Source organism: Myotis myotis, unplaced genomic scaffold (genome assembly GCF_014108235.1).
Source record: "Myotis myotis isolate mMyoMyo1 unplaced genomic scaffold, mMyoMyo1.p scaffold_m19_p_18, whole genome shotgun sequence".
Lineage (NCBI taxonomy): Eukaryota > Metazoa > Chordata > Mammalia > Chiroptera > Vespertilionidae > Myotis > Myotis myotis.
The window spans coordinates 27,564,322-27,591,611 of record NW_023416322.1 but is presented as its reverse complement, the minus strand read 5'-3'; the positions used below and the strand labels follow the sequence as shown (position 1 = coordinate 27,591,611).

Genomic DNA, 27,290 nt, shown 5'->3' with positions numbered 1-27,290 from the left:
GTCCTTGCCCCACCTCCGGCCTCCGGCCCAGGACCCCGCCGCTCTCCCCCCACCCTACCCCTACCCCACCCCCCACCCCACCCCTACCCCACCCCCCACCCCGGGAGCAGCGGAGGGCCGGGTCTCCTCGTGGGCGGGGGCGAGGCCTGCAGGGGGAGGGCGCTGCAGGTGGGCTGGGTCTGGCTGGGTGAAACCTGCCGGGCACGCCCGGGAGTGCCTGTCGGCGCCCAGAGCCGGAGCCGGAGCCGCAGCCTCTGCCCCATGGCCCCGACCCCGCGCCGCGCCGCCCGCCGGCGGCTGCAGCTGCCCCTGCTCTGCCTCCTCCTCCAGGGCGCCACCGCCATCCTCTTTGCGGTGTTTGTCCGCTACAACCACGAAACCGACGCTGCCCTCTGGCACGGGGGCAACCACAGTAACGCGGACAATGAATTTTACTTTCGCTACCCAAGTGAGTGTGGGCGAGGGCTCGCGGGGAGCAAGGACCCCAAGGAGGGGGCATTCGGGTGCCCAGATCTACCCCTGGGGGTAGGTGGGCCACCCTCTCGCTCTGAGATGAAGGTGCCCCAGATGTATAATAACGCCTTTCCCAGCGTCTGCCGTGCCCCAGGCAGTATGCTGCGGGCGGCACATGCATTATCTCCTTTAGTCTATAAACTAGTTACTAGTCAGGTGGGGGACTGAGGCTGGGAGAGGTTAAGTGGCTGTTCAAGGTCATGCTGTCAGAAGGGAGGGAGCTGGGGTTCAAGCCCAGAGCTTTGACTGCGCCCGTGTCCCTCTCCCCGTCGGCCTAATTAGGTTTATGGGGCTGTGGCAGGGAATTCGCCTTTCCTCAGGCCTCCACCCTGACTGCCCACAGGAAGGAGAAGCCTTCTGGGCAGGGGAGACAGGGAGTGGCATGCAGCCGTGGTCATGGCAGGTGGCTACCAAGGCAGTCCGGACTAGTGGGGCTCCAGCTCGTCCTCCCTCGTTGCCTAGAGATGGCCCCCCCCACAAAGTCAGAGAGAAAATGATTGCAACTACCTACCAGCCCACCACAGAGGAGCAGTCCCTCGCCCTGAGAGAGGCATGGCAGGGTCATCCGCCCATTTGACAGGGGAGAACGCAGAGGCTCAGAGAGGTGGTGACTTGCTCATGATCACCCATCATGTGGGTGGCAGAGTGGGAACGGGGACTCGGGCATGCCAAGCTCCTCGCACCCCAGTTCACCTGCCTGTTGACAAGGCCTAGGAAGGGGAGGGTTAACCCCTGGCCCCTGCTGGGACAGAGCCTCTCAAGGTTGGGGGCCCAGCCTTGAGATTCAGGCCCTGGGTAGCTGAGACCAAGGACACCAGACTCTCAAACTTCACCTCAAATGCTTGGGCAGGTCTTCTCTAAGCCTCAGTTTTCCCATCTGGGCAATGGGGAGAAGGATGCCCCATTTGAAGGATATACATGCAAAGAAGGCTCAGAGTGTGAGTCTCCTATTAAAAAAAAATCACAGGCTGCTATTACCCTGCTTTCTGTATGCGGAGCTGGCAGCAGGCTGTCCCCCCAGCCCCCGACCCTCTCCCAGCCACGCCCCCCCCCAGCCCCGCCCCCCCGACCCTCTCCCAGCCGCAGGGTGACAAGATGAAGCTCACAGTGCTGAGGCTGTGGAGGGTGAGGTGGAGGTTTGGACCTGGGCATAAAGCGCCAGACCCCCAGACATCCTAGGCATTGGGGGGTGACAGCCCCTCCCTCACCCCACCCCTGGCTGGACAAGGTGAGCCATGGAAGCTGGGATCAAAGCCAGAGCCAATAGGGCAGGAATGGCGGACTCTTGGGGTCATGCATTGTCCGGAGAGATAGGGAGATGGGAGGGAACAGTTCGCAGGCTGAGAGCAGTAAGCTCTTGTCCAAGGGTCTGACCTGGCTGCCTACCATGAACCCCCTATTGCTTCTCCCCTGGGCCTCACTGAAGGCCTCCAAGTCCGGCTTGTTTCCAAGCCCTTCCTGAAACCTGCCAGCTTCTCACCCCTCTGCGGTGGTGGGCTCGCCCTGGACACAGCTGTCCGCCCTGCATTGCAGTAAGAGGAATGGCTGTTGGGAGTCCTCCCTCTCTTTCTGCCCCAGGTTTCCACCCCTGTGGACTTGGGACCCTGGTGTGTGTGGGGGGGGAAGGTTGGGGAGGAGGGAGGTGTGAGGTCTCTGGAGCCTGTGGCTTTGATGAGCCGGGTCTTCACCTGTCCTTGTGTACAGGGGAAGGGATCAGGGCCAGAGTGGGTGTAGCCACCACTCTTTGATTTGGGAGATGAAAGGGAGCTCTGCAACTGTTGTTGTGCCCGGGGGATGAGCCAATGCCAAGGGCATGGCTACTCTGAGGGTCTGTCTGTTATGTCTGTAGGAAGGGGCCTCACAGCCCATCTGGTCAACTCTACCGAGATGTGGACAGAGAGAGCCAGAGAGAACATGTGGCTGCCCAAGATCGCACAGCAAGTTAGCCAGGCTGGGACCAGGTCTCTTGGCTCCCCGTCTGCAGCCTTTCCCCAAGCTTCTTATCCTATTAGGCGGGTATTGGAAAAAGGAAAGAAGAAAAAAACCTAGGGTTACAGGGACACAGAAGCAAAGATGAGAAAGGGTTCCAAGGCAAAAGTGTAGGCAGGTCCTTTTTATACGCCTCCGAGACCTTACTCACCGGGAGAAGGACTTAGGATAGATGGAATTGGGGTCTTCTTGGAAGAGGTGGGGAAGGGGGATGTGACCAGGGTCAGAGCAGTTTGTGTGACCTCTTCTAGGAGAATACAGACTCATCTGTCCCCTTAAAGACAGGAGCAGGGAGAGTGGGGGGATGGCCTCCCCATGTTGACACTCATGTTTCCTGCTCCTCATATTTTACATCCCCACTTTACAGATGGGGAAACTGAGGGTCACAGAGGTTAAGTGGCTTGTCCAAGGTCGTAAAGTTAAAAGGGGGGAGCTGGAATTTCAATGCAGTTTTCCTTGTCCCATAATCTCAATCTTGTTCAGGAGTCTAGTGGGGTTAGGGAGGGGCAGTTAGGGAAAGAGAGAGGACACTAGATGGCTCTACAGAGCTTTTATCTTCTCTCCAACCAGGCTCTCCTGCCCCCACAGGGACCCCTGAAGGGACTGGGGAGGGGTCATCTTATCCATCCCCCTGCCTCAGCTGGCGTGGCCCCGGGAGAGGGTCTGTGTGCAGTCTTCTCCACCGAAGGAGATTTCTTGATGTTTAGACTTCAGTTGAAAGGCCAAGGGATTGAGTTTTGATTCCAAACAAGCCTGAGGTGGGAGACGTAAATATTGTTGCCATTTAAAACAAGTTCTGGAGTGGTTTCGGCAGGTAATGGGCACAGGGCCCTGTGACCCAGCTCCCTTCGTTATCTTTCTGTCCTTGGGCAAAAGAACGACATGGATCTCCTAATGTATTGTCTACACAAGGAGAGAAGAAGGCAGGCAGTGAGGCCTAAAAGAATGGCGCTGTGGACTGAGTTCCAAGTGAGGTCTCTCCTTTTCTACTGGGTTTTCTGACCTGGGAGGGAAGAGGAGTCTGGGTGGTTTGGGGAAGGGACCCCGTGTTGGGACCGTTTAGGAAGGCCGGTGGGGCTCCAGGTCCTCACTCCCCTTGGCTGCCGGGTTGGCAGCACACACCCAACCCTCTGCAGGGACTTGCAAACTCATTTCCTATCAGCCCACACACAGCACAAAAAAAGCATAAAAGTTCGCTTCTCTCCAAATCATTGATTACATTCTGAAATTCAACAATACATTTTCGGCTTGTTGGTGCTTCTCCAGATTGAACAGAAAAAGATGACCGTGATTTTGTTTTCTTTATGATTTGTCTCTTTCTACAAGGGGCTTGAGGTCATTCACAACAAAAACATGTGTGTCAGAAAAGGGAAGCAGAACATAATGACGAACACCTTCAGGGCCTACTTAGAGTGGCAGCGGCTGAGATTCCAGTGTAGCTCTGAGCTTCCAGGCGGCCAAGGAAAAAAGGAAATATCATCAGTTATTACATACGTGATGCTTTGGTGTTTTGGTGTCTTTCACGCCTGTAAGCACAGGGACCGTGGCTGCTGCATTCTGAGGGCCTGATGCACCCGTGCTCGGTAAACATCTGTCACCTGAATGCGGGACAGCAGGCTGGTTCCTCGGGGAAAGTGACATTTCCTCGCACTATGTTCTAAGAAAAAGCTCTCACGCGGAGCTATAAAAGGGGAGCTTAGGGTCATGGTTGACCCTGTTTCTCAATAACTTACTTACAACCAATGCCACAGCAGCACTCACGAACCGCTGCCTGTGGTGTTTAAATGAAAGCCAGAGATACAGAGCGTGACGCTGTATACAGAGAGCCCGGACGGAGGAAAGAGGCCCAGATGCATGCCCAAGGTCACACTGGCTTGTGTTTCCAACCCTATTTACGGTAGACGGGAGAGGGATACAGAACTGACACGAAAGCAAATTATTTGTATGTATCGTATGGCAGTGTTACTGTGCGTTACTTTATGAGCGTAGTTTCTTATGCCCAGTAGTGCAGAATAGAAAGCAAACAGAAGAGGCCCCAAATCTCCCTGCCCAGAAACGCCATTGACAAGTAAAAATAGTTCAAATAATTCTGCTATTTAAAAAAAAAATCGTACTATAGAAAGAAACACACGAAAAGGTGAAACCCTCCTCCCCACAGTCGCCATGTTGCATAACTCCAGGAGCATCGTCTGCACTGGAGTCGAGCCCCAGCAGTCCCGCCCTCCCTTCATGTCCTTTCCCCGGAGGTAACCTGTTAACAACGTAAAGCTATTTTGTAAATTATTAGTTTTTTACATTTAAATTTCTCAAAACAGAGAGGGATAGGTTCTGAGGTATGAGGGATGGAGGTTAGACATCGAGAAGGACTTCCCAGCAGAGAGGGACCGCTGAAGAGAAGCCTGGAGGGAGAGAGGATTGTGAGCATGGTGGGACAGGGCTTGCAGCCGGAGAGACACAGGTGGACCTGCTTTGGTAAGTGGTTGTAAGAGTCCAGAGACAGGGCAAAGGAGGGGGGCAGAGAAGAGAGCAGGAAGAGGCTCTATGTGCCCTGGCTCTGCCACGGGGACATCAGCGATGGTCTGGGCCCCACTGCTCCAAGCTGGCCAGCTAGGCACAGGGGGCTCAGCCTGGGAGTCCCAATCTCCAGCCTCAAGAGCGGGGGCCCGGGCTGGGTGGCTGCTGGGTCTGCGGGTGGGCGCCAGAGCATCCCCTTGCCCCCCAGGCTTCCAGGATGTGCACACCATGGTGTTCGTGGGCTTCGGCTTCCTCATGGCCTTCCTGCAGCGCTACGGCTTCAGCAGCATCGGCTTCACCTTCCTCCTGGCGGCCTTTGCCCTGCAGTGGTCCACGCTCGTCCAGGGCTTCCTGCACTCCTTCCACGGCAGCCACATCCACGTTGGCGTGGAGAGGTGGGCAGCCGCAGCTCCCCTGCTCCCCCAGGTCTGCCCAGAGGGGGGGGGGGGCCCTGATCACAGGACCCCCACTGAAGCCCTGTCCATCAGGTCTGCCCTGTGATGCAGGTTTCCGACCCATCAGTTGATTTCTCTTAGGGGCCCCGCCTGTTCTTGTTGCCTGATTTCTTCTCCCAGCCTCGGTCCACACACTCAGCCACACCCTCTCCCCATTCCTTTAAGCCCCTTATTACCCAAGAGCTGTTGGGAGGGGAGAGAGCGTCATGGAAATGGGCAGCTTCGGAGGAGCCTCTAGTTCAAGATCCGGTTCTTCCACCTGTCGGCTTTGTTTGCTGGGTCCCAAAACCTGCCTCCCTAAGACTGTTTTCCTCGTCTGCACAGGGGCACGGAAATCTCTCCCCTCCTCCCAGGGAATCACTCAGACCTGCAGTAGGCTCATGGCCTCCTCCCCTGAGCCCTTCCCCAGGGCTCCCCAGGTCTCCCCCCCGCCCCCCCCCCCCCCCCCCCCCCGCTCACCCTCCCTGTCCCACCCTCTAGCATGATCAATGCTGACTTCTGCGCTGGGGCTGTGCTCATCTCCTTCGGGGCCGTGCTGGGCAAGACCGGGCCAGCCCAGCTGCTGCTCATGGCCCTGCTGGAGGTGGCACTGTTTGGCATCAACGAGTTTGTGCTCCTTACTCTCCTGGGGGTGAGTCTGGATGGGGATGGAGCGAGGGTGGGGGTGGCCAAGGCCAGGCCCTGACCAGGGCCTGGGGGAGGGGTGGGGCAGTGGGGCAGGGCTCCCCTCCAGCTCAGCTCTGCCCCCCCAGGTGAAGGATGCCGGAGGCTCCATGACCATTCACACCTTTGGTGCCTACTTTGGGCTGGTCCTCTCCCGGGTGCTCTACAGGCCCCAGCTGGAGAAGAGCAAGCATCGCCAGGGCTCCGTCTACCACTCGGACCTCTTTGCCATGATTGGTGAGGCCTGGCAAGGTGGGGCGGGGTGGGAGCCAGTTCCGGGGACCCCTGATTGGGGGCCAGAGAGGATGAGCTCCAGGCAAGGTCTCAGGGTGCTGCCTGTAGTCTTTGGGGTTCTGGCTGAGAACTCCCTTCCTACTTGGATTCTTCCATGAGAGTCCGGGACCTGTGCTCCTTCTCAGCAGTTTTATGACAGGTTCTTAGAACTCAGCCTTGAGGCCCATTCCCAGGGGTCTTTCAAAAATGTTGGCACCAACCCTGCTTAAACCCTCCAGGGTTCACCACCCACAAGTCAGAAACCAGACTCATCCGCCTGGCACCCAGCCCCTCGCCCTCCTCCCTCCCTCCCAACTCAGCTCCCTCACACTTGGCTTCTCCCACCTCTTACCCCCAGGCCTTTGTCCCCAGGGCTGCCTCCCAGGCCTAAGGACACTTCCTCCCAGAAGCCCCCGCCCTGGGGTTGGGGGTTGGAGTTTGTGCATCATGCCTGGGAGCAGTAGGGCCTGACCTGCGAGCACCAGTCACCACCCCGTGTCTTTTAAGCAGGTACCTCCACCCTGGCCTCTGCTCCTCTCTCTACCTTCATAAACGAGCCAGGAAAGGAATTGATTTTTTCTTTTTTTTAAAGATATGTTTTTACCCCACTGCCTGCTAAACCTGACTGATTTAAAAAACATAAATATGGCCCTGACCGGTTTGGCTCAGTGGATAGAGCGTCAGCCTGCGGACTCAAGGGTCCCAGGTTTGATTCCGGTCAGGGGCATGTACCTTGGTTGCCGGCATATCCCCAGTAGGGAGTGTGCAGGAGGCAGCTGATCGATGTTTCCCTCTCATTGATGTTTCTAACTCTCTATCCCTCTCCCTTCCTCTCTGTAAAAAAACCAATAAAATATATTTTTTAAAAAACATATATATGTTTTTACTGGTTTTAGAGAGAGAGGAAGGGAGAAGGATAGAGTGATAGAAACATGGATGAGAAAGAGACATCAATGGGCTGGCTCCTGCACGCCCCCTGCTGGAGATCAAGCCCACAACCTGGGCTTGTGCCCTGATTGGGACCCCAAGGGGGGAGTGGGGGAGGGGGGGACTCTTGGTTCATGGGTTGACGCTCAACCACTGAGCCACACAGGCCGGGCCAATTTTTTGTGTGGGTGGGGGTAGTATTGAAAAATAACTGGAGAGAGGCTGGTGTATTTCGTGCTCCGGGTTTGCTGTGAAATAGAGTTCGTGTGACCCTAGGGCAGCGGAGGCTCCTTGCCCTTTGAGACCCAGATACATTGGGCTTTAAGTCCAAAGACTCCCCAAGATTTCCGTGCTGTCCCAGAGGCCTGCATTCTCAGCTCTCCTCCGCCTCCAGCTCCTTCCACAGACACGTGACCTTTCCTTGATTCCTCCCCACGCTCTCCCGCCGAGCACCAGTGGGTGAGTGGGTGGATGTTATTGCAGGCTGTGGGGTTGCAGGGAAGTTACATGGCACACCCAGGACCACTCAGCACCCAGGGGCAGTCCCCCCAGCCGACCCCAAACCCCCAAACGGTCCCAGCCTTCCCTCACTGTGCCCCTCGACCCCTCCTCCCTCTCCCTCCAGGACTGGCCTGGGAACCTCACACGGACACGCAGGGCACAGGAGCTCCAGTTCTTCCCCTGACACGCCAGGCCCAGCCCACCATGGCTTGGCAGACAGCGGCCTCCCCGCGCCCTGCAGGGTCCCTCCTCCCTAGGAAGTCACTGAGGTTATAAACCAAATTATTTCCCTGGCACGCACACCAAGTGCCCAGCTCAGTGCCTGAAATGTAGTGCACTTTGTCTTTTTTTTTCTTTCCTTTCCTGATACTTAAAAAAAGCCTCTCAAACCTCTGATTTTCAATTAAGTAGCTCCCTTTTCGGCCAGAACCCCTCCGTAGCTACTGTTTGTTGAGCATTTAGTACCTACCAGGCCGTGGGCTGAGCACTGCACGTGTGTCATCTCCTTTAGTCACTTTATGAGGCAGGTGTTGTTCCCACTTGACAGAGGGGGAAACTGAGGCTCAGTCACACAGCTTGCACCTCGTGGGGAGCCTCTTCCTTCCGCTCACTCTGCCTGCCTCCCCACCATTTAGGGACCATCTTCCTGTGGATCTTCTGGCCTAGTTTCAACTCTGCACCCACTACGCTGGGGGACGGGCAGCATCGGACAGCCCTCAACACGTACTACTCCCTGACCGCAAGCACCCTCAGCACCTTTGCCTTGTCAGCCCTTGTCGGGAAGGACGGGCGGCTGGACATGGTATGGGAAGGAGGCCTTGGGAGAAGCAGAGGGAGGAACTGGCCGGGGGGTGGGGGGGTGGGGGGAGAGGTTTGAGACCCTGCAAGGCCTATTCTCCAGGGGCACAGGGAAGGGCACAGCACATGGAGTTCCACCTGCACTGGAGGCGGTGGGGTCAGAGTGAGAGACAGTGGTACAACAGCAGGAGAGGCAGAGGTTAGATGGTGGAGGGACTTCCAGAGGCAGTGGGCGCCACCGTGGCGGAGGGGCTTGGGTTGGATGTGGGTGTGACCGTTTGGAAGGGCCTCCGACGGCTTGCTCTTCCCTGCTCCCTTAGGTCCACATCCAGAATGCAGCATTGGCCGGAGGGGTTGTGGTGGGGACAGCAAGTGAAATGATGCTGACACCCTTTGGGGCGCTAGCAGCTGGCTTCCTGGCCGGAACCGTCTCCACGCTGGGGTACAAGTTCTTCACGGTACAAACGCCCCTCCAGCCCTGGGCGGAGCGGGTCTTCAGGGCCCCTCCTCCCACCTCTCTAACAGGCCTGGGGTGGGAGGGCACAGGAGACTCATTATTGGTGTCCTGTCCTCCAGCCCGTCCTTGAGTCAAAATTCAAAGTTCAAGACACGTGTGGTGTCCATAACCTTCATGGGATGCCTGGGGTCCTGGGAGCCCTACTGGGGGTCCTCGTAGCTGGGCTGGCCACTCATGATGCTTACGGAGATGGGTAAGTCTCCCCCCCCCCCCCCGCCCCCTGCCCGCCATTGATCCACACTGAAGTCATTACCCCTTGGAATGACCTCCCTCACTCTCTCCCCCACCCCATGTGCACCAACAAAAAAGCATTTTCACTTATTCATCCCTATTCTGGGAGCTGTGGAAACCAGAGTGAGCAAGACCAACCAGGGGGCTGCCTTCCTGGTCCCCGGTCAAGTTTAACAGGTCACTGAACAAATGATCTCAACAGTGTCACTACAGGGTCAGGAAGAGATAATGAGCCTTATGATCGACGTTTGCACATCAAGGCTCAGGGGAGAGGGCAAGCCAAAGTGACCCTCAAACTGAGTCTCAAAAGGCATGGGGGTGTCTGCTGGCACACGAGGGAGGGTGGGCGGGGGTTCCAGGCTGCGGGCCTGACGGGGGCAGAGACAAGACTAGCCTGATGGGTTCCCGGAGGCCCTTAAGCGGCTGCGTGATGCAATGCTCTCAGGCACCGACCCGCCCGCCCGCCTCCCCACAACCTCTCCGCAGCCTCCAGAGTGTGTTCCCACTCATGGCCGAAGGCCGGCGCAGCGCCACGGCCCAGGCCATGTACCAGCTCTTCGGGCTGTTTGTCACGCTGACAGTTGCCTCTGTGGGTGGGAGTGTTGGAGGTGAGTGATCTTGGCTGGGGGTGAGGGGCTGGCAGGAGCTCCAGGGAGGGCAGAAGACCGGGGAAGGGGTTCTCTGGAGGGAAGGCCATTGGGACATTTACTTACTGGGATATTTATTGAGCACCTACTTTGTGCCAGGCGTGGGATGGGGTGGTAGAGTTCAGGGGTGACCTCCTCGGGGTCAGGTGGAGCACTCAGCAAGGGGCTGAGATGGGTTCCTCTACTCTGGTTCTGTGGTTTCCTTGTGCTGCTCCCTCTACCCACTAGAGGGCAGTCCAAGCTCAGGCTGAGGCCCTGAAGGAGATGGCGAGCTGTGCATATTGTCGTGGTCCCCCCCCCCCCCCCCCCCCACCGCCCCTGCCATCCCCTCTACCCCGCAGGGGCAGGGAGCCAAGGGGTTGGCTTGGCTTACCACTAGATTGCAGCACAGAAAACGTCCACAGAGGCTGACTGCCCACTAATGCTGGCTCAGGCAGTCCTTCCTGATGTCTGGCCTTAGTCCTTTCGGTCTTCAAAATAAAAGCTATGATGCGGTATCTTCACCCTCCTGCTCTCAACTCGAGACTGCCATCCTCAGACAAGGTTCAATTCACTCACTCATCTAGTTATTATTCAATACACACTTTCTGCACCCCTCCTGGACAGGAGGCCACAGAAAGCAGCCGTGGCTCACGAGAGAATCACTATTTGGTTCATTACCAACTGTGCCAAACCTGAATTAATTACTTAACTTCTCTGAACCTTAGTTCCTTCTCTGTAACACAGGGATCACATTCACCTTCAGGGAAGGAAATGCTTGTCAAGCCCTTTGCGTGGCATCTGGCACACAGTAGATGCTCAATAAATATGGCTGTGACTTGCCTGGGCTGGGCAGCTAGGCATCACGCTGACCCCAGGCCTCCCGGCTCCTCTGTGCCTTGTGGCCCTGGGTGGCAGCCTCTCCCACGGGGATAGCAAAAAGCCTCACACATCTTCCCCTACCACCACCAGGGTGCCTACTAAAGCTGCCTTTTCTGGATGCCCCTCCAGACTCTCAGTGCTACGAGGACCAGATTTACTGGGAGGTAAGACCGAGCTGTAACCCCTCCGGCCCACAGGGCCCTGTCACCCTGCCTGCCTCACTCCCTATGACCCCACCTGCCTCCTTCCTTCCTCGCCTGCTCCTTCTCCTCGGGGGTGCGCCCCTGAGCTGTGGCATTCAGCCACCCGGAGCCACCCCTTGACCTGCTCCCCCACCCCACCCCTGCCCTCCAGGTGCCTGGGGAGCATGAAGATGAAGCCCAGGGACCTCTGAGGGCGGAGGAACTAGACACTCAGGCCTAACTCGCACCAGCCCTTGAAAGGATGCTCTCCTTTTGGAAGATAATGCCTGGCTACGCTTGGGAAGTTCTCTTGCCGCTCCCATCCTTCCTTCCCGCTGCAAGAAGGAAGTCACGAGTCAGAAGGAGCCTCCTTTCCACAGGCAGCGCTAGGGGAAGGGCTGCAGAAGGCGCACCCGATGGTGGAGGAGCAGGGCTATAACTGGCCGTATTGGGGGAAGAACCTCCCAGCAGCCTCACCACCACCACCAGCAGCCACAACCTGCTGTGAGGCACCCCAGTGACTGCTGACCCACTGGTCCAGCATCACGCAGTTACAGTGTGAGCCAGGGCCCGGCTCTCCGCGGGCGATAAACACACGGTCACCAGGGACTCTGACTCCTTCCTTGTGCACTGGGGATTTGGGGGGTCCCTCTCACCCTGTAACTCACAGTGTTAGAAACTGGGGCGGGGGGGGGGGAGACGTCTCACCTCCCTGGGTCTCTGGGACTCCCTCAGGGATGCTGTGTTCCTCCAGGCGGGTACCCAGCATGGGCGTTCCTGCCTCAAGAGACAGGGAGCTCCGTCTCCCAGGAACCGGGGGCTGCTGGAGAGTTCTAGTCCAGAACTGCTGTCACTCGGACCCTCAACTTGGGCAGCTTCTGAGCAGAGTAGGAAGAGGGCACCCATGGGGCCTAAGAGGGGCATAAGGAGTTCTTTGCCATTAACTCCTCAGAAGCTGGAAGCAGCCAGGCCCCACCTGATGTCCCTGTCCCAAGTCCCAGGAGCAGAGGAACTCATGAGAGTTGCCTCTGAGAAGGGCCTCCTGCTGCTTCAAGTCATCTGACCACCAGAGGGCACTCCGGACCCAGCAGAGGAGGAGGAGGCTTTCTTGCCCCTGACCCTCTTTCAGGAATGGAAGTTCTTCCTATAGCCTAACCGCCTTCCAGTCTGCTTCGGCTCTGGTCCTCACCATTCGTGCCACAGCCTCCTTTGAGCTCCCAGCCCCCCCTACGTGTCAGGCGGTGCTAGGGCTTTCAGATCTCATCCAACAGAGACATCATCCCTCCAATAGACCCAAACTCCGTTCCCAGCCCTGAAGACCTGGGACCTCCCTCTGTCCTCTCCTGCCTGTCCCCAGTGCTTCCAGCAGGAACTGAGCATGACTGCGGATCTTTCTCCCCCAAGACCAAGACCCATTCAGACCTAGGACCCCAAGGAGGCAGAGGAGGGATTTCTGGGACCTGGCCCTGTCCCAGGTACCCCATCAGGCTCTGAGCTTGGCTGGGGAAAGAGGTCAGGCACAGAGTTGAGAGGGGGAGGGCAGCTAAGGGACAAGCACTGTCTGGGAACCATCCCTGCCCCCAGTCCAACTAGCTCCCCTTCTTCACTCCCCTCCTTCCTCTGCAGCCTCCCCTGCCCAGTGCTGGCCGGGGTCGGTGTGTTGGGGGAGATTCTGGTACTGAGGCATAGGATGGCTGCTGACACTGCAAAGGGGTTCCCAGTCCTGTCAGCCCCTGCTGGGCGGGAGGGAGTTTGAGAGAACTGAGGCCCAGCCCGCACTCCACCCTCTGGGGCCTGAGCTCCCAGTCCTGCTGACCTGCTCTGCCCCAAAGCTCCCCGAGCAGTCCCCAGATCTGAAGACTTCAGGCAAGGAAGATGCAAGGATAGGATGAGACCCCTCCCTGCCCCAGCTCATTCTGGGTGGGGAAAGCTCTGAATATTCATTTATTCACGACACCTACATTTGCTTGACCTACACTGCCGGTTCCTCCTTGGCCACAACTAATTCTCCAGGTCTGAAACAAAGGCTGGCCACTGCTCTCATCTCCATCCAGGAGGCTTCCTGGAGAAGGGACAACCAAGCCCTCTCTGGTGGAGAGCAGTTATCCGCCAGCTTCCAGAGGAAAAGGCCACAGGTCCCCGACGGCCCTCCAAGAGGCCCCTGGGGAAGGACAGTGCCTGCTGTCCCACATACCATGGCCCTGCATCTCCTGCAGCCGGCAGTTCCAAGCTCTCACTCCCACGAGTCCTCCTGTGGCTGGAAGATGTGACCAGGGCCCTCTGTCTGGAGGTGAACTCTCCTAAAACAGGCCCTTGGTTTTCCTCTCTGCGTTTCCCTCCCTCCCTTCCCCAGTTTTGCTTCTAAGGACTAGCACCTTGGTGGGCCACCCATAGGTTGTTCTGTTTAGTTGGCCTGAGCCATCACTGGTGGTCTGGGTGGGGGGCCATCTTCCCCATCGTGCAGGGAGCTCAGCGGGCAGGAAAGACGGGACCAACCTTGGAGCCCTCGGCTGAGCCAGGACCCACCTCCTCCGTCTCCCCTGTAGTCTCTGACTTAGCACTGTGGCTCCCCCACATGGTGGCCCATCCATTCAGGCTGGGTCAACAGGGTGACAATGAGCAGGTCAAGAAGATGTCAGGGCCGGGGGCCAGGGGCTCCTTCCTCGCCCCCTCAGGACAATGCGGCCTCTGCCGGTCAGGGACAGCCCCTCTGATCACCACCATTATTCCTCTCAATGCAGGGCCACCAGACACTTGCCCACTCATGAACTCTGTCCGGCACCAATGCCTGAGCTCTGGGACAGCGATGGACCAGGACACTGGCCCCTGAGCATCTCCCAGGGCCCTACCGCTGGAGGCAGGCTGCCCGGAGGTCCTCAGTGCCGAGCCAGCAGAGCCAGAGGATCGGGAGCAGGGTTTCCGGAAGTGGCCACTGTTCCCTCTTGGCACAAGTGTGGGTGGGTGACAGTATCTGCCCAGAGCTCTGGGTGGGAGACCCAAGGGCCCCCAGGGCTTCAGGGTGCTTCTGTGCCTGTGTGGCCAGGTCCCCCTTGGCCAGGAGCTGGGAGCAGCCCGGTGACCTCTGGAGGACCCGGCTCTGAGCCCAGGCGGCCTGGGAAAGGAGGCCTGGGACCTGACCCCCTCCCCCTCATTGGGATTCACATCACGGCACGCAGCTGCCCCAGCGGGGGTAGGAATTAGACGCGGCCTGGGTGTCCAAACTGGGGGGGTGGTAGCGGTCCAGGGGCAGACAAACCGGGCAGCCGCGACCCCCCACCTCAACTCGATATTTCTCTCCCACCGTCAGGATCGCCCAGCCCGCCGCCTCCCGGCTCTGCGCCCTCTCCTTTGTCTGCCGTCCGCCGCCCAGAGCCCTGGCCCATGCGCCCGCCACCGGGAACCGCGGGGAACAATGCGAGCCAATGTCTCGGGCGGGCGGCGAGCCGGCTATGCAAATGCCAACAGCCTGTGAGAATTCCCTCGGCCCCTGAAAGGGGCGGGATGGGGGAGTCGGTCACTGCATAGGGATGAGCTGCCGCCGGGCGCCCGCCCGCCCGCCTGCCCGCCCGGACAGAGCGCCATTGTCTGTGGCCGTCTGATCGCCGGTCCCCCACGCCAGCCCCACGCCAGCCCCGGGATGAAGGCAGAAGGGGACTCAAACCAGGCCGTGGGGCCAAGGAGGGCTGGTCACCTGTCCGCGCTGTGCCTAACCTCTCCCCAAGGAGGGGTCAGACCCGGGGGGCCCCCAGCTTAACCCTCCCACACACACTCAGTAACCTGCCCAAGCCAGTGGTCGGCAAACTGCGGCTCGCGAGCCACATGCAGCTCTTTGGCCCCTTGAGTGTGGCTCTTCCTAAGCCTTAGGAGTACCCTAATCAAGTTAATAACAATGTACCTACCTATATAGTTTAAGTTTAAAAAATTTGGCTCTCAAAAGAAATTCCAGTCGTTGTCCTGTTGATATTTGGCTCTGGTGGCTAACGAGTTTGCCCACCACTGGCCCAAGCGGTCCTTCCGCTGAGGCTCTGTCTCTTGGACGTTCAACCTGGTCCGTACTTGGTGCTCTTCCCACCCTCCCTACCTGTTGACCACGCCCCTCCTCAATCTCTGGAATCTCACAGGTCCCTGGAGTCAGGTCCCTTCCAGAACCCTAAGGGAAACACCCAGAGTGGGCTGTTACTGTTCAGATGCCCAGGGATCCTCTCTTACTCGGAGCCCAAGACTAGTCCAGGCCTTCCCGCCTGCCTCCCTCTGCTGTCCACCACCAGTTAAGGAACCGCACGTTTTACTGGGAGAAAAGCAGCCATGGCCGGACTGAAATGAACTGAACGTATCCAATGATGTGGGGGGGGGGGGGGGGGGCGGTGTTGCCACAGAAAGCCCCCTCCCATGAGTGAAAGCGGCGAGCCCCTTTACCCACCCCAGCCCAGGAGCCTGTGCGCACCCAGCAGGTGCGATTGGAGACGACCCGGCCAGCGGGAGGGGCACCCTGTGCTGAGAGCAGGGTCCCTTTTAGCTGGGAGCCGCCCTGCTTTTGGACGGAACAGGGTGCAGGCTGAGCCCCAGTAACTGGGCTTGAGACCCAGCAAGTGCAGGACCCGGGTCCCTCTTTTCTAAATGCCCGTGAAGGCTTAGGTCAAGGGCGGAGGCCACTCGGGGGAAATGCTGTTCGGAGACGGTGCAGTGATGCTTCTCGAACTCATCATGGTTTAGGGGACAAAACCAACCAGGGCAACACCAACCTGAGAACTGTCTCAGGGAGCTCAGGTCTTCAGCCCCAGGTGGCAGGAGGGGCTGAGTGAGGAGGAGGGAGAAGACGCTGGCAGGGCCGGCAGTCTTCCTAGAGGCAGGGTCCTAGCTACCCATGAGCCTATTCATGTTGGGGCTGGCCCAGCCTTCCACGGAGTAGAGCCCTTCCTCCTTTTCTCCTCCCTGATGAGGATCCAGGTGCAATCATCCATCTTGGGGCAGGGGGGTGAAATGGGGTGGAAGGGGGGGCAGTAGAGCCTGGCTGCTTGGGAGAGCATGTGGGAGACTATTAAATAAAGGCAGGCCAGGGGACTTGGGGTGGGCGGGGGTGCCAGGGAAGCAGTGGTGCTCTGCCCACTCCCCACCTTCAGAAGGGGTCCTCCTGCAGCTTCTCACCCTGCTGCTCTCTTGGCTGGGTCTCTGCTTCAAAGCATTCTGACCGCCCCCCCCCCCACACCCCCGATTTCATGGAAAGGCATCCCTGACAGCCACCTCAGAAAGAAGACAAACCCACATCCACACAGGGCTGGAGCCTCCCCTGCCTGAACCCCAGAGCACACCCTCCCACCGCCCCCCCTCCCTCTCTCTCTCTGGCCTGTACTGCAGGGCCCTCTGGGTCTGCTCAGCGGCTGAGAGAGGAAGTGGCTTTGTTGTGCCCGGGGATTGTCTGGATTCTGAAACTTGGGCTTCCTTCCCTGCCCTTCTTGGCAGGAGAATCCTCAGTTGAAGAGACTGCCGCCCCCCCACCCCACCCCCAATACACACACTCCAGTGTCCCCTCCTTCCAGCTCAGCACCATCCATCTCCGTCTCCTCAGAGCAAGGAATGCGGCTCCGGACACTGTGGGGCTTGTTCCCAATCCCCTTCTAGCTCATTGCACTTGGACTTTTACAGACTCGCCTTCCTCCCACGGGCTGCTGTCTGAGTTCTGGCTCTGAGGCCCAGACAGAGGTCTCCCCTCCCTGCCAGCCTCACATTTCATCTTGTCCCAACACCATCTGAGGTGGCCTGGGGGGGTCAAGGCACCCTTGGTGGGAACCGGTGGGGGGGTAGGGTCCCCCTTCTTCCCATTTCCAGCCATTCAGGCTGGCCTCTGGCGTGGCCGGGCCCTGCACTATACACTGTCTACAAGCCCTCCATCCTGCACCCACCCTTCCTGGCCACGCCCCGCAAGCCCCGATTATTGCTGGAATTAGCACAGGGCTTCTTGCTGGCAGTTGCCAATTAGGACCATTAATACATTCGATTATCAATGCAGTAGCTGGCTGCAGCCCCAGCACCTATCACCGGCACCACTGGCCAGGAGCGGGCGCCAGGGTGAGGGTGACGGTGACGGTGACGTCTGCCTGCCTCCACCTGGGGAAGGCTGCTCCTGCCAGGCCTGCCCCCCGTGCCTCAGGCTCTTCCAGGCACAGGTGGGTGGGTACAGAGGCTCAAGGGGACTCAGCTGAATCTTCTGGAGAAGTAGAGGGACAGCCTTCACTCCTGGGGACCCCAAACTGAAACCAGGGATGCCAGTGTGTGTGGCAGGGAGGCGGGGGGCGGGAGGGGGAGTGTGAGCCAGCGATGAGGGCATCTTTCTTCCCCAGGACCTCCGGGGGCAGGTTGGCTGGAGCGTAGGAAGACTCAGGGGGAGAACTGGGGTGACACCCTAATGCACATCTCTGCTTCCCAGCACCCAGAGCTCTTGGCACCTCCAGTTCCCCCTGGACTTCAGCCAGGTGATGGCGTATTTTAATTTTCCCAGTGGGTAGGGGACCATCCTATGGGACCGGGAAACTCTCTCTGTAAAAAGGGGAACATGCACCTCACAGTGACTGAGGACCTACTAGGCGCCAGGCCTTCGGAGTACTTTAATCAATAAAATGTAGTTTACATCTTCCAGGGGACTGTCCCTCATCCCTCCAGACGGATGAGGCTGCCTCCTCTGCAGGTGCCCTCACCCTTTCATTCCCAGCCCCTCACAGGGTGTTGTAAGGAGCTGTTCTAACGGAAGCCAGTGGTTGTGCGTTGTTCCAGCAAGGAGAGCCCCACCAGGCTTTGTTGCCACAGCCGTGCCCTTGCCCGCCGTGCCCTGCCCTCCACCCTCAGGCTCCAGAGCGGGATGAACGGCAAGTCGTCCTTTGTCCGAGTTTGTGTCAGCTGGACCTAATCGGAGCAAGAGAGGCCGCTGAGCCACAGCTAGGACTTGAAGGAGCTGGGAGGTGGCCTGGCAAGCAGGGCTGGGCCCTCCAAAGGAGCCGGTTGGCTCTCAGCAGGCCCGTGTGGGCTTCCTCGGGCCCAGCCTGGCCTCTGCACCTCCTCCCCCATCCACTCATGCCCCAGAAGTGGTCCAAGGTGGCCCGGGAGAGCTTGGGAAGGCTCCCCCCCCAAAAAAAAGCCTGCTTTCACTTTTCTCCACCCGAACTTCAATGTCCTGACTTTTATCTGCAGCTTTTGAAGGAAGGATCCACCAAGACTTTAGTCTCCCTAACCCAGGGAAAAAGAAGAGAAAAAACGTCCTGAAAACAAAACCCCTACAACAACCTTAAAGTAGGAGATTTGGGTTGGAAGGCTTTAATCCCTTAATCCCTCTCAGATGGGCCTTGAGACGCTAATGGTTTTCCTAATTATTCCTTCCCATTTTCCCATTGCCCTGTAAGGACTTCAAGAGGAGAGACATTCAGTGAAGGACTGTGGGATGAATGGCGGCCGACCTCCCCCCAAATCAAGCCCTGAGTCCAGACGGCGGGAGCGGTGGGGGAAGGGCCAGGAGTGCTCCAGCTGGGGGCGAGCCTCCCTGCCAGGGACACCCCTGTTGGGCAGGCCTGGGACAATGGGGCTGCGGGGCTGCCTGAGAGTCCAGGTGTGGGCTGGGGTCCCACAGTGTGAATGGCCCATTATCCTGCCTAGAGGATGGGAATTGAGGGTCTCTTTGTGTCCCCCAGGAAAGGCCCCTCTGGGTGATAATCACCCTGGGAGGGAGGTGGAGTTGGTGATAAGGGTCTTTATTGGGGGCCAAGCCTCCTCAGAGAACAGTTGGCCATTCAGCCTTCAGCCCTTCACTTGTCTCTGGCCGCCTGGGATCCCATGGCCCATCCACGGGGGGGGGGGGGGGGGGGGAGTGAGGGGGGGCCAGCAAACACAGCCACACCCTCCCCATCACTATGGCTACTAGACTGAGTTCAAGGACAGCTTTCTACAGGAAATCACTCCCGGGCCCCCTTCCTAACCTCCATCTAGCCTTGGAGACCGTAGGGGGCTTGTCTCATCTCCACCAACTCACCGAGTGTCTCTGAGGCCAGACCTGCCTGCGAGTGGACGTGGACTCTGCGCGTCCCTCCACTTCTATGAAACACTCACCGGGGTCTCACTCCACCCTACACATGCCCTTTAGAATAAGGCATCGGCCCCAATTCACAGATGGCAAAACTGCGCTTCAGGGCGGTGAAGAGGCTCCTGTGAGGCTGCACAGCCAGCAGGGGAGAGCCCAGATGAGAGCCCGGTCTTTCAAACAACAGGCACGAAGCTTTGGCACTTGCCGTCCCTCTACCTGGGATGCTCACCTCCCCATTCGCCGAAGGGCTGGCCTCCTCAGCTGGCTTCCTTGTCTCCTTTGGTCTTTGCTTGCATCAGGCCTTCCCTGGAAGGAGATGTCTGAGATGTGCTTCTAAACAGCACAGGAGGTGGGTCAGACAGACGTGAGCAGAGCCAGGACACTCCCCAGGGTAGAAAGCCCTGGTGCCCAGCAAGGGGCAAAACTGGGAAATCAAGAAGCTTGCCCACAGGGTAACCTGTCCTCACCTAGCCTATCACTGGTCGTGCTGTTTGGATCCCTGATCTTTACCCCCCTAAAGATAACATCTAGGCTTCAGCTCCAGGCCCAGAAAAGCTGCAAAACCAGAGAGGTGATGCCCTGTGGGCCTCAGCACCAGCTGTACTGACTGACCCCTGCCCTGGCACCGACCAATCAGGAGACCAGGAAGCTGAACGAGCACACCTGGAAAGCTGATGAATATTCTATGAAGACCCTCCCCTGAGATTTCCATCTGCAAGAGAGATACGTGTGCTGGGGACAAAGGACCCAGTGCCATTCCCTCACAGGCATGGATCCCCCAACCTCTAAGGGACCCCAGGAAAGTTGCAACCCGGGGAGCAATGGGCAGCGGCAGCTCCTCCCGGGCTCACCCCTGGACCTGTCTCCACGGCCCCCTTCTCTGATTTCTCAGTGAGCCAGAGCAGCCCGCCTAGACTTCCCTGTTGCTTCTTCTATGGCTATGCCCTTCCTTGTTTCACTGTCCTAGGTCTATTTTTGCTGCCATCATGGGCCCCATAACCTTTGGCTCAGTGCAGTGTAGCCCTTCCCTTTAGATATCCCCATCCCCCACCCCCCTTTCCTTAAATAAATTCAATTTTTCTTTATTCAACATCTGAGATGGCTATTTAGTCTGCCTGTGCACCAAGTTTAACCTTTCCAGGTGGAAGTGCAGGTTGAGCAAGATTGACAGTTAAGTTGTTGACACCAGATGACTGAGAGGTGCGGCTTCATAAACTAGTCTGTTTATTTTTTTGTTGTTGTTTGGTTAATCCAAACCAGAGAATATTTTTTCCATTGATTTTTAGAGAAAGTGGAAGGGAGGGAGGCGGGGAGGGAGAAAGAGAGAGAGAGAGACTTTAATATGTCAGAGACACATCGATTGGTTGCTTCCTGCACATGCCCCACCAGGGCTGGGGATAGAACCTGCAACCCAGGTATGTGCCCTTGACCAGGAATTGAACCCAGGACCCTCGATGTGTGGACTGACGGTCTAACCACTGTACACACCGAGCATTTTTGCATCTATTTAAAAACGTTTACAAGAAAGAGTTGGAAAAAAGAACCTGGCTTTTCCTAAGCTCTCACCTTAAACTGCAGTTCCTCGCTCGACCCCGCCTCCACGTCCCTGTTCGTGGTTTCTTTTTCTCCAGATCAGTTCTCACCATCCGACACTCGATGTATTTTATTTGTTTGTTTGGGTTCTGGTTCGTCTCCCCACTGGCCTCAGGAGGTCCGAGGTCCTGGGGTCTGTTGTACAGGCTGGTGCCCCAGCACACCGAGCAGCACCTGGCACTTGGAGGCGCTCAGTAAGTGTTAGCAACGGCTCCGGTGACCTGGGCTTGTGTTTGAAGGCTCTTGGCTGAACCACCTGGAAGCAGGAAAAAGGTGGCCTCTCAGCTTGGGTTCCTAGCCTGGGGGGCCCCTCAGCACCTGGAGCCACAGCTGGAGGGTCCTTCCCAGACCCCAACCCCCAACCCCGGGCTAAGCCCTGAAGAGTCACATTATGCACCATTCCCTTCTCACTTGGTTGGGCCCATCCACAGCCACCAAGTCCTTTTGTCAGAGGGGCAGCGAGTGTGAGCAGCCATTACCACAGCCTCATTATTCCCGCGGCCGGAGCAGTAATGAGGAGCCTGCCCTGGGCCAGCACATTCTGCAGAGTCCCTCCATTGAACAACTCCAACAACAGCGGCCACCATCTATGAGCCAGCACCAGGCCTATGTGTGCCAAGCACTTCACATCCATAATCTTATTTAATTTCTCCAACAGCCTGGCATATAGCTACTGTTTCTGTCCCCATTTTGCAGACGAGAATGCCAAGACCAGGCCATCAGAGGTCCTCAGCCTCAGCTCGGCCACACAGAGACAGGAAGGGCAGGGATGCACCTGTGTCCCAGGTGAGGCACTGATGTGCAGAGAGGGACGGGGCCTGCAAGAGAACACTCAGCAGATCAGCAGGGCCCTCAGTGGGGCTGGGCCGAGAAGGGCAGGCAGCAGTCCCCAAGGTCTCCAGGTAAACTCTTACACATACCCCTCAGATGTAGAAAGGCAGCAGCCAGGCCATCGCTGTCCCCCTTACAGGGCCAGATGCTGGCTCAGGGAGCATCGGTTACTCGCCCGTGTGCACAAGGGCTAGTGAGAATCCAGGTGCTCTGCCCACACACCTGGATAGGGAGGGGGCGGGGCGCTTCTGCTCTCCAGCCAATCTTGTGAAGCTCTTGGAGGACCTGGGCAGAGGGTGGGGCACAGCAACCAGGCCCAGCTGGCCTAGGAGGCAGGAGCGGGGTGAAGGAAGGGGAGGTAGAGAGAAGGGACTGAAATGCCACTGTTCCCTCTCAAATGGGGAGTCTCAGAGGTTCTCTCGTGCTCTGGTTTTTTTATATATATACTTTTATTGATTTCAGAGAGGAAGGGAAAGGGAGAGAGAGAGAGAAACATCCGTGATGAGAGAGAGTCATTGATTGGCCGTCTCCTGCACGCCCCTACCAGGGATAGAGCCCACCACCCCAGCATGTGCCCTGACCAGGAATCAAACTGTGACCTCCTGGTTCATAGGTCGACGTTCAACCACATGGGCCAGGCTCAGACTCTGGTCTTTGAGGTTAAACACTGTCCTTCCCCAGCCTTTTTTTTTTTTTTTTAAATATATTTTATTGATTTTTTTACAGAGAGGAAGGGAGAGAGATAGAGAGTTAGAAACATTGATGAGAGAGAAACATCGATCAGCTGCCTCCTGCACATCTCCCACTGGGGACATGCCTGCAACCCAGGTACATGCCCTTGACCGGAATCGAACCCGGGACCCCTCAGTCCGCAGGCCGACGCTCTATCCACTGAGCCAAACCGGTTTCGGCCTTCCCCAGCCTTTAAAAAGGTGCAATAATTAATATTTAAATTAAATTTATTTCTGAATAAGTAATTTCTTCACTTCAAAGGCACGAAACTTTACCGGCACAAAAAGTGCACTATACAGTAGAAGCTTCTTCCTGCCTCGGCCTCCCCGACGCAGTTCTCACGGCGCGGAGGCAACCAGCGTCCCCAGGTCACCCTCAGCACTCGCTCCGGGAGCCAGGGAGAGGGAGAGGAGGGCCTCTCAGAAGAGCAGATGAGTGGAGGGACAGTTCTCCCAGGGGAGAAGACAGCATGAGCCAAGGCGGAGGGTGTGGAGGCGGAGAGGAGGCTGCACCCGCCGGGTGCGGCTGGACTCCCCCGGCCGAGGCCTTTGGGCTACACCCTGCATGTCTTCGGAGTCTAGAGAGGGTGTGTCCACCATTCCCTTCCTCAAAAGGAGCTCCTCCGAGTCAGTGGGACCTGTGGCATCTGCTTAGTGAGGGGCTGAGCCCTGCTCTGGAGACAGGTGTCTCCCCTCAGTCTAGTCCCAAGGGAGACCTGCTTCACAGTGTGGTTGTGAGAGTTAAGTAAGTGCATAAACTGTCTCATACAATGCTCGACACAGAGTCCAGTTTCAACGCATGTTGGCTGTTACAATGATTCCGAGGACACCCTAGCCATCCCCCGTCTCAATGTCCCCTCTAAGGACCTATGTGTTCTCTTTCCTCATTCCTGGCCCCCAAAAGTCTTCTCCAGGCCTCCCATTACTCCAGTGTGCCCCAGCCCTGCCTTGGCTTCCCAGGGCCCTGGAGGCTCCTGGGCTCGAGAAAATGGGGACCACACACATCAGCTGCAGAGACCGTCCTGACTCCCAATCCAGCTCCGCTCCACCCCAGCCGAGGGAAGCGCCGAGGCCTGGTTCTGGCCTGTGGATGGGAATGATGCGCTGGGCTGGCTCCCTGTGGGCACGGGCTGGGTGGCAGGGTGACTTTACTTCCTGCAGTAACAGGAACTGGCCAGCAGAGGGCGACAGCCTCTGCCGCCTCCCAAGGCAGGCAGCTGGGCTGGGCGGAAACCACACCTGGTTCCCCTTCAGCAGGGGCAAGGGGGAGGCTGAAGGATGGCTTTGGGGCCAGGTGGGCACCCAGCTGCCCTGGGAGGCCTGTTCTGCCCACCACCCTGCAGACCGGTCCCCTCTGGTGGCCGCACTGCGCAGGCTGAGCCCTCCAGGTGCAGGACATCAGCACAGACTGGGTGCTCTCGGCATTTCCTCCTGGAGAGGGGAGGCCGGGTGTGGGGGCGCAATGCCCAGTGGTATCTGTACCCCTCTGCCTAAGGGGTCAACTCTCAGGGCCCTACCACACCGGTTTGAGGACCTGGGGCTGCAGGCAGGACCTGGGGAACTGGTGACCGGCCGGGCCGGGCTCAGCAGGTCCCTGGGGCTGCAGGGGAGCGCTGAGGGTGCCTGTGCTGAATGGGGGCCCAGGGGATGAGCGATGCTGCCACGGAGCTGGGGGGCATCGGGCACTTGGACCAGGAGGCGCCGGGGCAGAGCCACGGCTCAGAGCGAATGCAGGCAGTCTGCTGGTTTGCAGACCCCGAATCAATTTCATTTCGAGGTAAAACAAAATCTGCCAGGAGAGGCAGGCGGCGGAAGCCAGACGGGGAAAGTCATGGCACTTTGTAATCTAAGCCACAGACGGCGAGGGGAGGCGGGGTGTTCTCCACGCAGGGCCCTCGCACCAGTGCAGGGGGACTCTGCCAAGGTTACCAGCTGGGAGGGACCTTGGGACAAAGAGAGCAGCCGCCCGGAGGCACTGGTGCCGTGATCCCCCCGTGACCGGCCCCCTGTCTGCTGGAGGTGGGTGGGGGGGTGAGGGGAAGGGTGAAGCCCATCAGAGCAAATGGCCGCTTACCCAGAGGTCACAGGTCAAGGAGACAGAGGCTCTGGGCGGCCCAGGGTCCATTTCCAGCTCCGTCCGTCCTTTTACTGCTGTGCACCCTCCAAGGAAGAAGCCACTCGCCCTCTCTGTGCCGCAGTAGCTTCACCTGTGCAATGGGCGCGTGAACGGGGGCGGGGCCACGTGATCTGCCGGAAGTGCGCAGGTGAACACAGTGTGGGGTTATGTTAGGAAGGAGGAGTCACGTGAGGGTGGAGGGGCGGCCACGTGAAGAGAGGGGCGATTGAAGGGATGGGGCCAGGAGCCAAGGAGCCCCAGGAGCCCCCAGAAGCTCTGAGGGAGCACAGCCCTGGACGCCCTGATTTCAGGTTCTGGCACCCAGATGGGGACAGCACTTGTTCCTGTTGGTTTACTCTATACAAACAAAAATGAAAATATGTCCTTGGGAAAAATCATAATGACTTTGACCTTTAATGTTCTGTTTCTTTTCTTCTTTTTTTTATCTTGAATGGATACTTTAGGGGAAGTATCTCTTGTCTAGAGGAAATATTTATATGAATCCAGCAATTCCATCAACTTCTTTTTCTTTTGTGAAATTCAAGTAAAATGCAATTTAAAATTGTATCTGAAATAAAAAATAAAAATAAAACAGACTTTGGCTCCTGGGCCCTCAACTCCGCCTCTCTCAGCCATCCTCCTTTGAAAAAGCCACCCCCACTTATTACCAAGCCCAGCAGCCAGGCCCTGGCGAAAGCGCTGGCTAAATAAAGGCAGCAATTAGATCGTTAGCACCAGCCCCAACCCACCTGCTCAGAGTCCCTCAAACATGTTTTAATTACAATCCCTTAATCTCCTTCAGATGGTGAGGCTGGCTCTAGGGCTTTTGCCCCAACAGCCCCTGCCCCTCCCCCACTTCCCCCAATTAAGGGGTCCCCTCGGCCGAGAGCCCCTTTCCCAGCTAAAGGCCTCCCAGCCCTGGGAGGAACAAGTCCATGCACAGATGGCAGCCGGTCCACCTGAAGTTCCCATAGTCAAGCTGAGCCCTGCCAGCTGTGTGGCCCCTGCCTGGGCACGAGCTGAGACGCGGGACCATTTCTCTCCCCCCACCCCCTCCTCCTCCTGCCCCGGTTTCTCTGTGTTCTCTGGGAAGCAAGCGTCTTCCCGGCTCTTTCATAGTGGCTTCTATCTCTCTGTCAGTCCGCGCAGGCCACCCTGTCAGGCCAGGCCAGCTGTCTGCCTAAGCATTTCTGTGGAGGAGCCACCAGGTTCTGTTGCAGGTGGAACTGAGGTCAGGGCCCTGACAGGCGGTCTCCTGTGGCAGCCCCCCATGACCTCCAGCTGACCTCAGCAGAGTGCTGCCTTGCTCCTGGCCCTTCCTGCCCAGGCAGGCCGCGGACACGCTCGGCCACATAGGGCTGGCAGAACATTGGGTGGGCCTCTGTCCCTGAGCTCGGAGCAGGGCAGAGGTAGGGGGAGGGACAAGATGACCCAGTATGTGGCCCTGTCTGAAGCCAGCCGGGATGAGGCTCTTTCCTGGGAAAGTTCTTTCACTAATTGACTTGCAAATGTCTCGTTTGTCCCTGGATTCATAATTAGAGCTAAGGATTTCTAGGGCCCCATCCTGGAGGGGCTTTTTTGGAGCGGCCTGTTCCTCTGCCCTCTCTGAGGTCGGCCTGAATGGGGGTGGGCAGAGCTGGGCACCGGTGCCCAGCTGCTGTCCAGCATTCCCACGACTCTGGTGCCAGCATGTAAAAGGCGAGGTGCAGGGGGGTGGGGGAGTGGGGACCAGGGCTCCCGCCATCCTCAGTGGGACCAGGGCCAACTCCCTGAGGCTCCAGGAAATGACAGAGCTGGGGAATGAGCAGTGGCTGTTGTGGGGGCTGGCTGGCTAGCACCCCCAGGAAGGAGAGCCCAGCCGGTACTGGGGGCCTGGCATGGTTGAGCCTCCGGCACAATGAATGGGCCAACAAGAGGCCTCTCTTCGCCATGGTTTCCCCACAAAGGCCTTGGCTGCACCATTGGACGTGGGGCGGGGGGGGGGGGGGGGGGGGGGCTGGGGCCACTGAGGAAGAGGAGAGGCCATTCTCAAAGACACCCTGACTCCCAGGCTCTGCACTCCCAGGAAGGGGGCCTGGGCCAGAGGCCCAGGGCCTTGGGTTGAGGCCCAGTTTGCACTTGGATCTGCTGAGCGAGGAGGTCGCCCTCCCAATCTCTCTGGGCCTCAGTTTTCCCCGCAGTAATATCCCTGGCATCCTTCCCAGCCCCGATGTGCCCCTCAGAATTTCTACCCACTCAGCTATCACCAACAGCTCCGTCCCACCTCCCACTGCCAATTCTCAGCCCTCGGCAGGTCCTGTCTGGGTGTGATGCAGCCAGACCTCCCCTCGGAGTGTATCAACACCCCTCACCCAGGCATTGCCCCCCAGTCCCTAACACCCCCACGCACCTCCCTTCAGGTCAGGAGGAGCTGCTCCGGTCTCCGCGTGCCAGGAAGTAGGAAAGTTCTGAGCTGTGGCTGCCTGCCAGGGAGTCCGACAGGGCCCGCCATTTGCAAACCATGTGACCTAGATGTGTCTGATAGCCTGTCTGGGCCTCACCTGTGAAAGCCCTCACAGGTCATCTCCAGGATCCAGTGTGACTGCAGGTGGAAGGCTCTGAGTGGGGAATTGGCATGAAGTGGGTTCTCAATCCAAGTTCCTTTTATTCCTGGCTCCCTCCCAAAGCTTTTGGTCAGTCTTCCTGTTTCCCTATGAGTGACATGTTCTTTCATGGTCTACCCCCATCTTTTTATAAAAAAAATATATTTTATTGATTTTTTACAGAGAGGAAGCAAGAGGGATAGAGAGTTAGAAACATCGATGAGAGAGAAACATCGATCAGCTGCCTCCTGCACGCCCCCCACTGGTGATGTGCCAGCAACCAAGGTACATGCCCTTGACC

The 27,290-nt window shown here is 58.0% G+C and overlaps 1 protein-coding gene and 1 long non-coding RNA gene across 2 annotated transcripts; both read left to right on the top strand.

The window, feature by feature from the left end:
• The first annotated feature begins 207 nt into the window (after window positions 1–207).
• On the top strand, window positions 208–11,680 carry RHBG (Rh family B glycoprotein). The gene is made up of 10 exons (XM_036343863.1): window positions 208–448; window positions 5,225–5,411; window positions 5,952–6,102; window positions 6,224–6,371; window positions 8,471–8,637; window positions 8,954–9,091; window positions 9,210–9,343; window positions 9,868–9,989; window positions 10,980–11,053; window positions 11,244–11,680. Exons 1-10 carry the CDS (start codon window positions 262–264, stop codon window positions 11,310–11,312), a joined length of 1,377 nt encoding a protein of 458 aa, XP_036199756.1. The 5' UTR covers window positions 208–261; the 3' UTR covers window positions 11,313–11,680.
• A 3,264-nt stretch (window positions 11,681–14,944) lies between these two features.
• Window positions 14,945–20,226, top strand: LOC118673270. The gene is made up of 2 exons (XR_004973342.1): window positions 14,945–18,352; window positions 18,463–20,226. It is a non-coding gene; the product is annotated as an uncharacterized LOC118673270 (long non-coding RNA).
• The last annotated feature ends 7,064 nt before the right edge of the window (window positions 20,227–27,290 follow it).

Coding starts and splice junctions, on each gene's coding strand:
- RHBG (XM_036343863.1), top strand. CDS start 262: ATGGCCCCGACCCCGCGCCGCGCCGCCCGCCGGCGGCTGCAGCTGCCC. Junction 6,372..8,470: donor GGACCTCTTTGCCATGATTG/GTGAGGCCTGGC, acceptor CCCACCATTTAG/GGACCATCTTCCTGTGGATC. Junction 9,092..9,209: donor TGGGGTACAAGTTCTTCACG/GTACAAACGCCC, acceptor CCTGTCCTCCAG/CCCGTCCTTGAGTCAAAATT.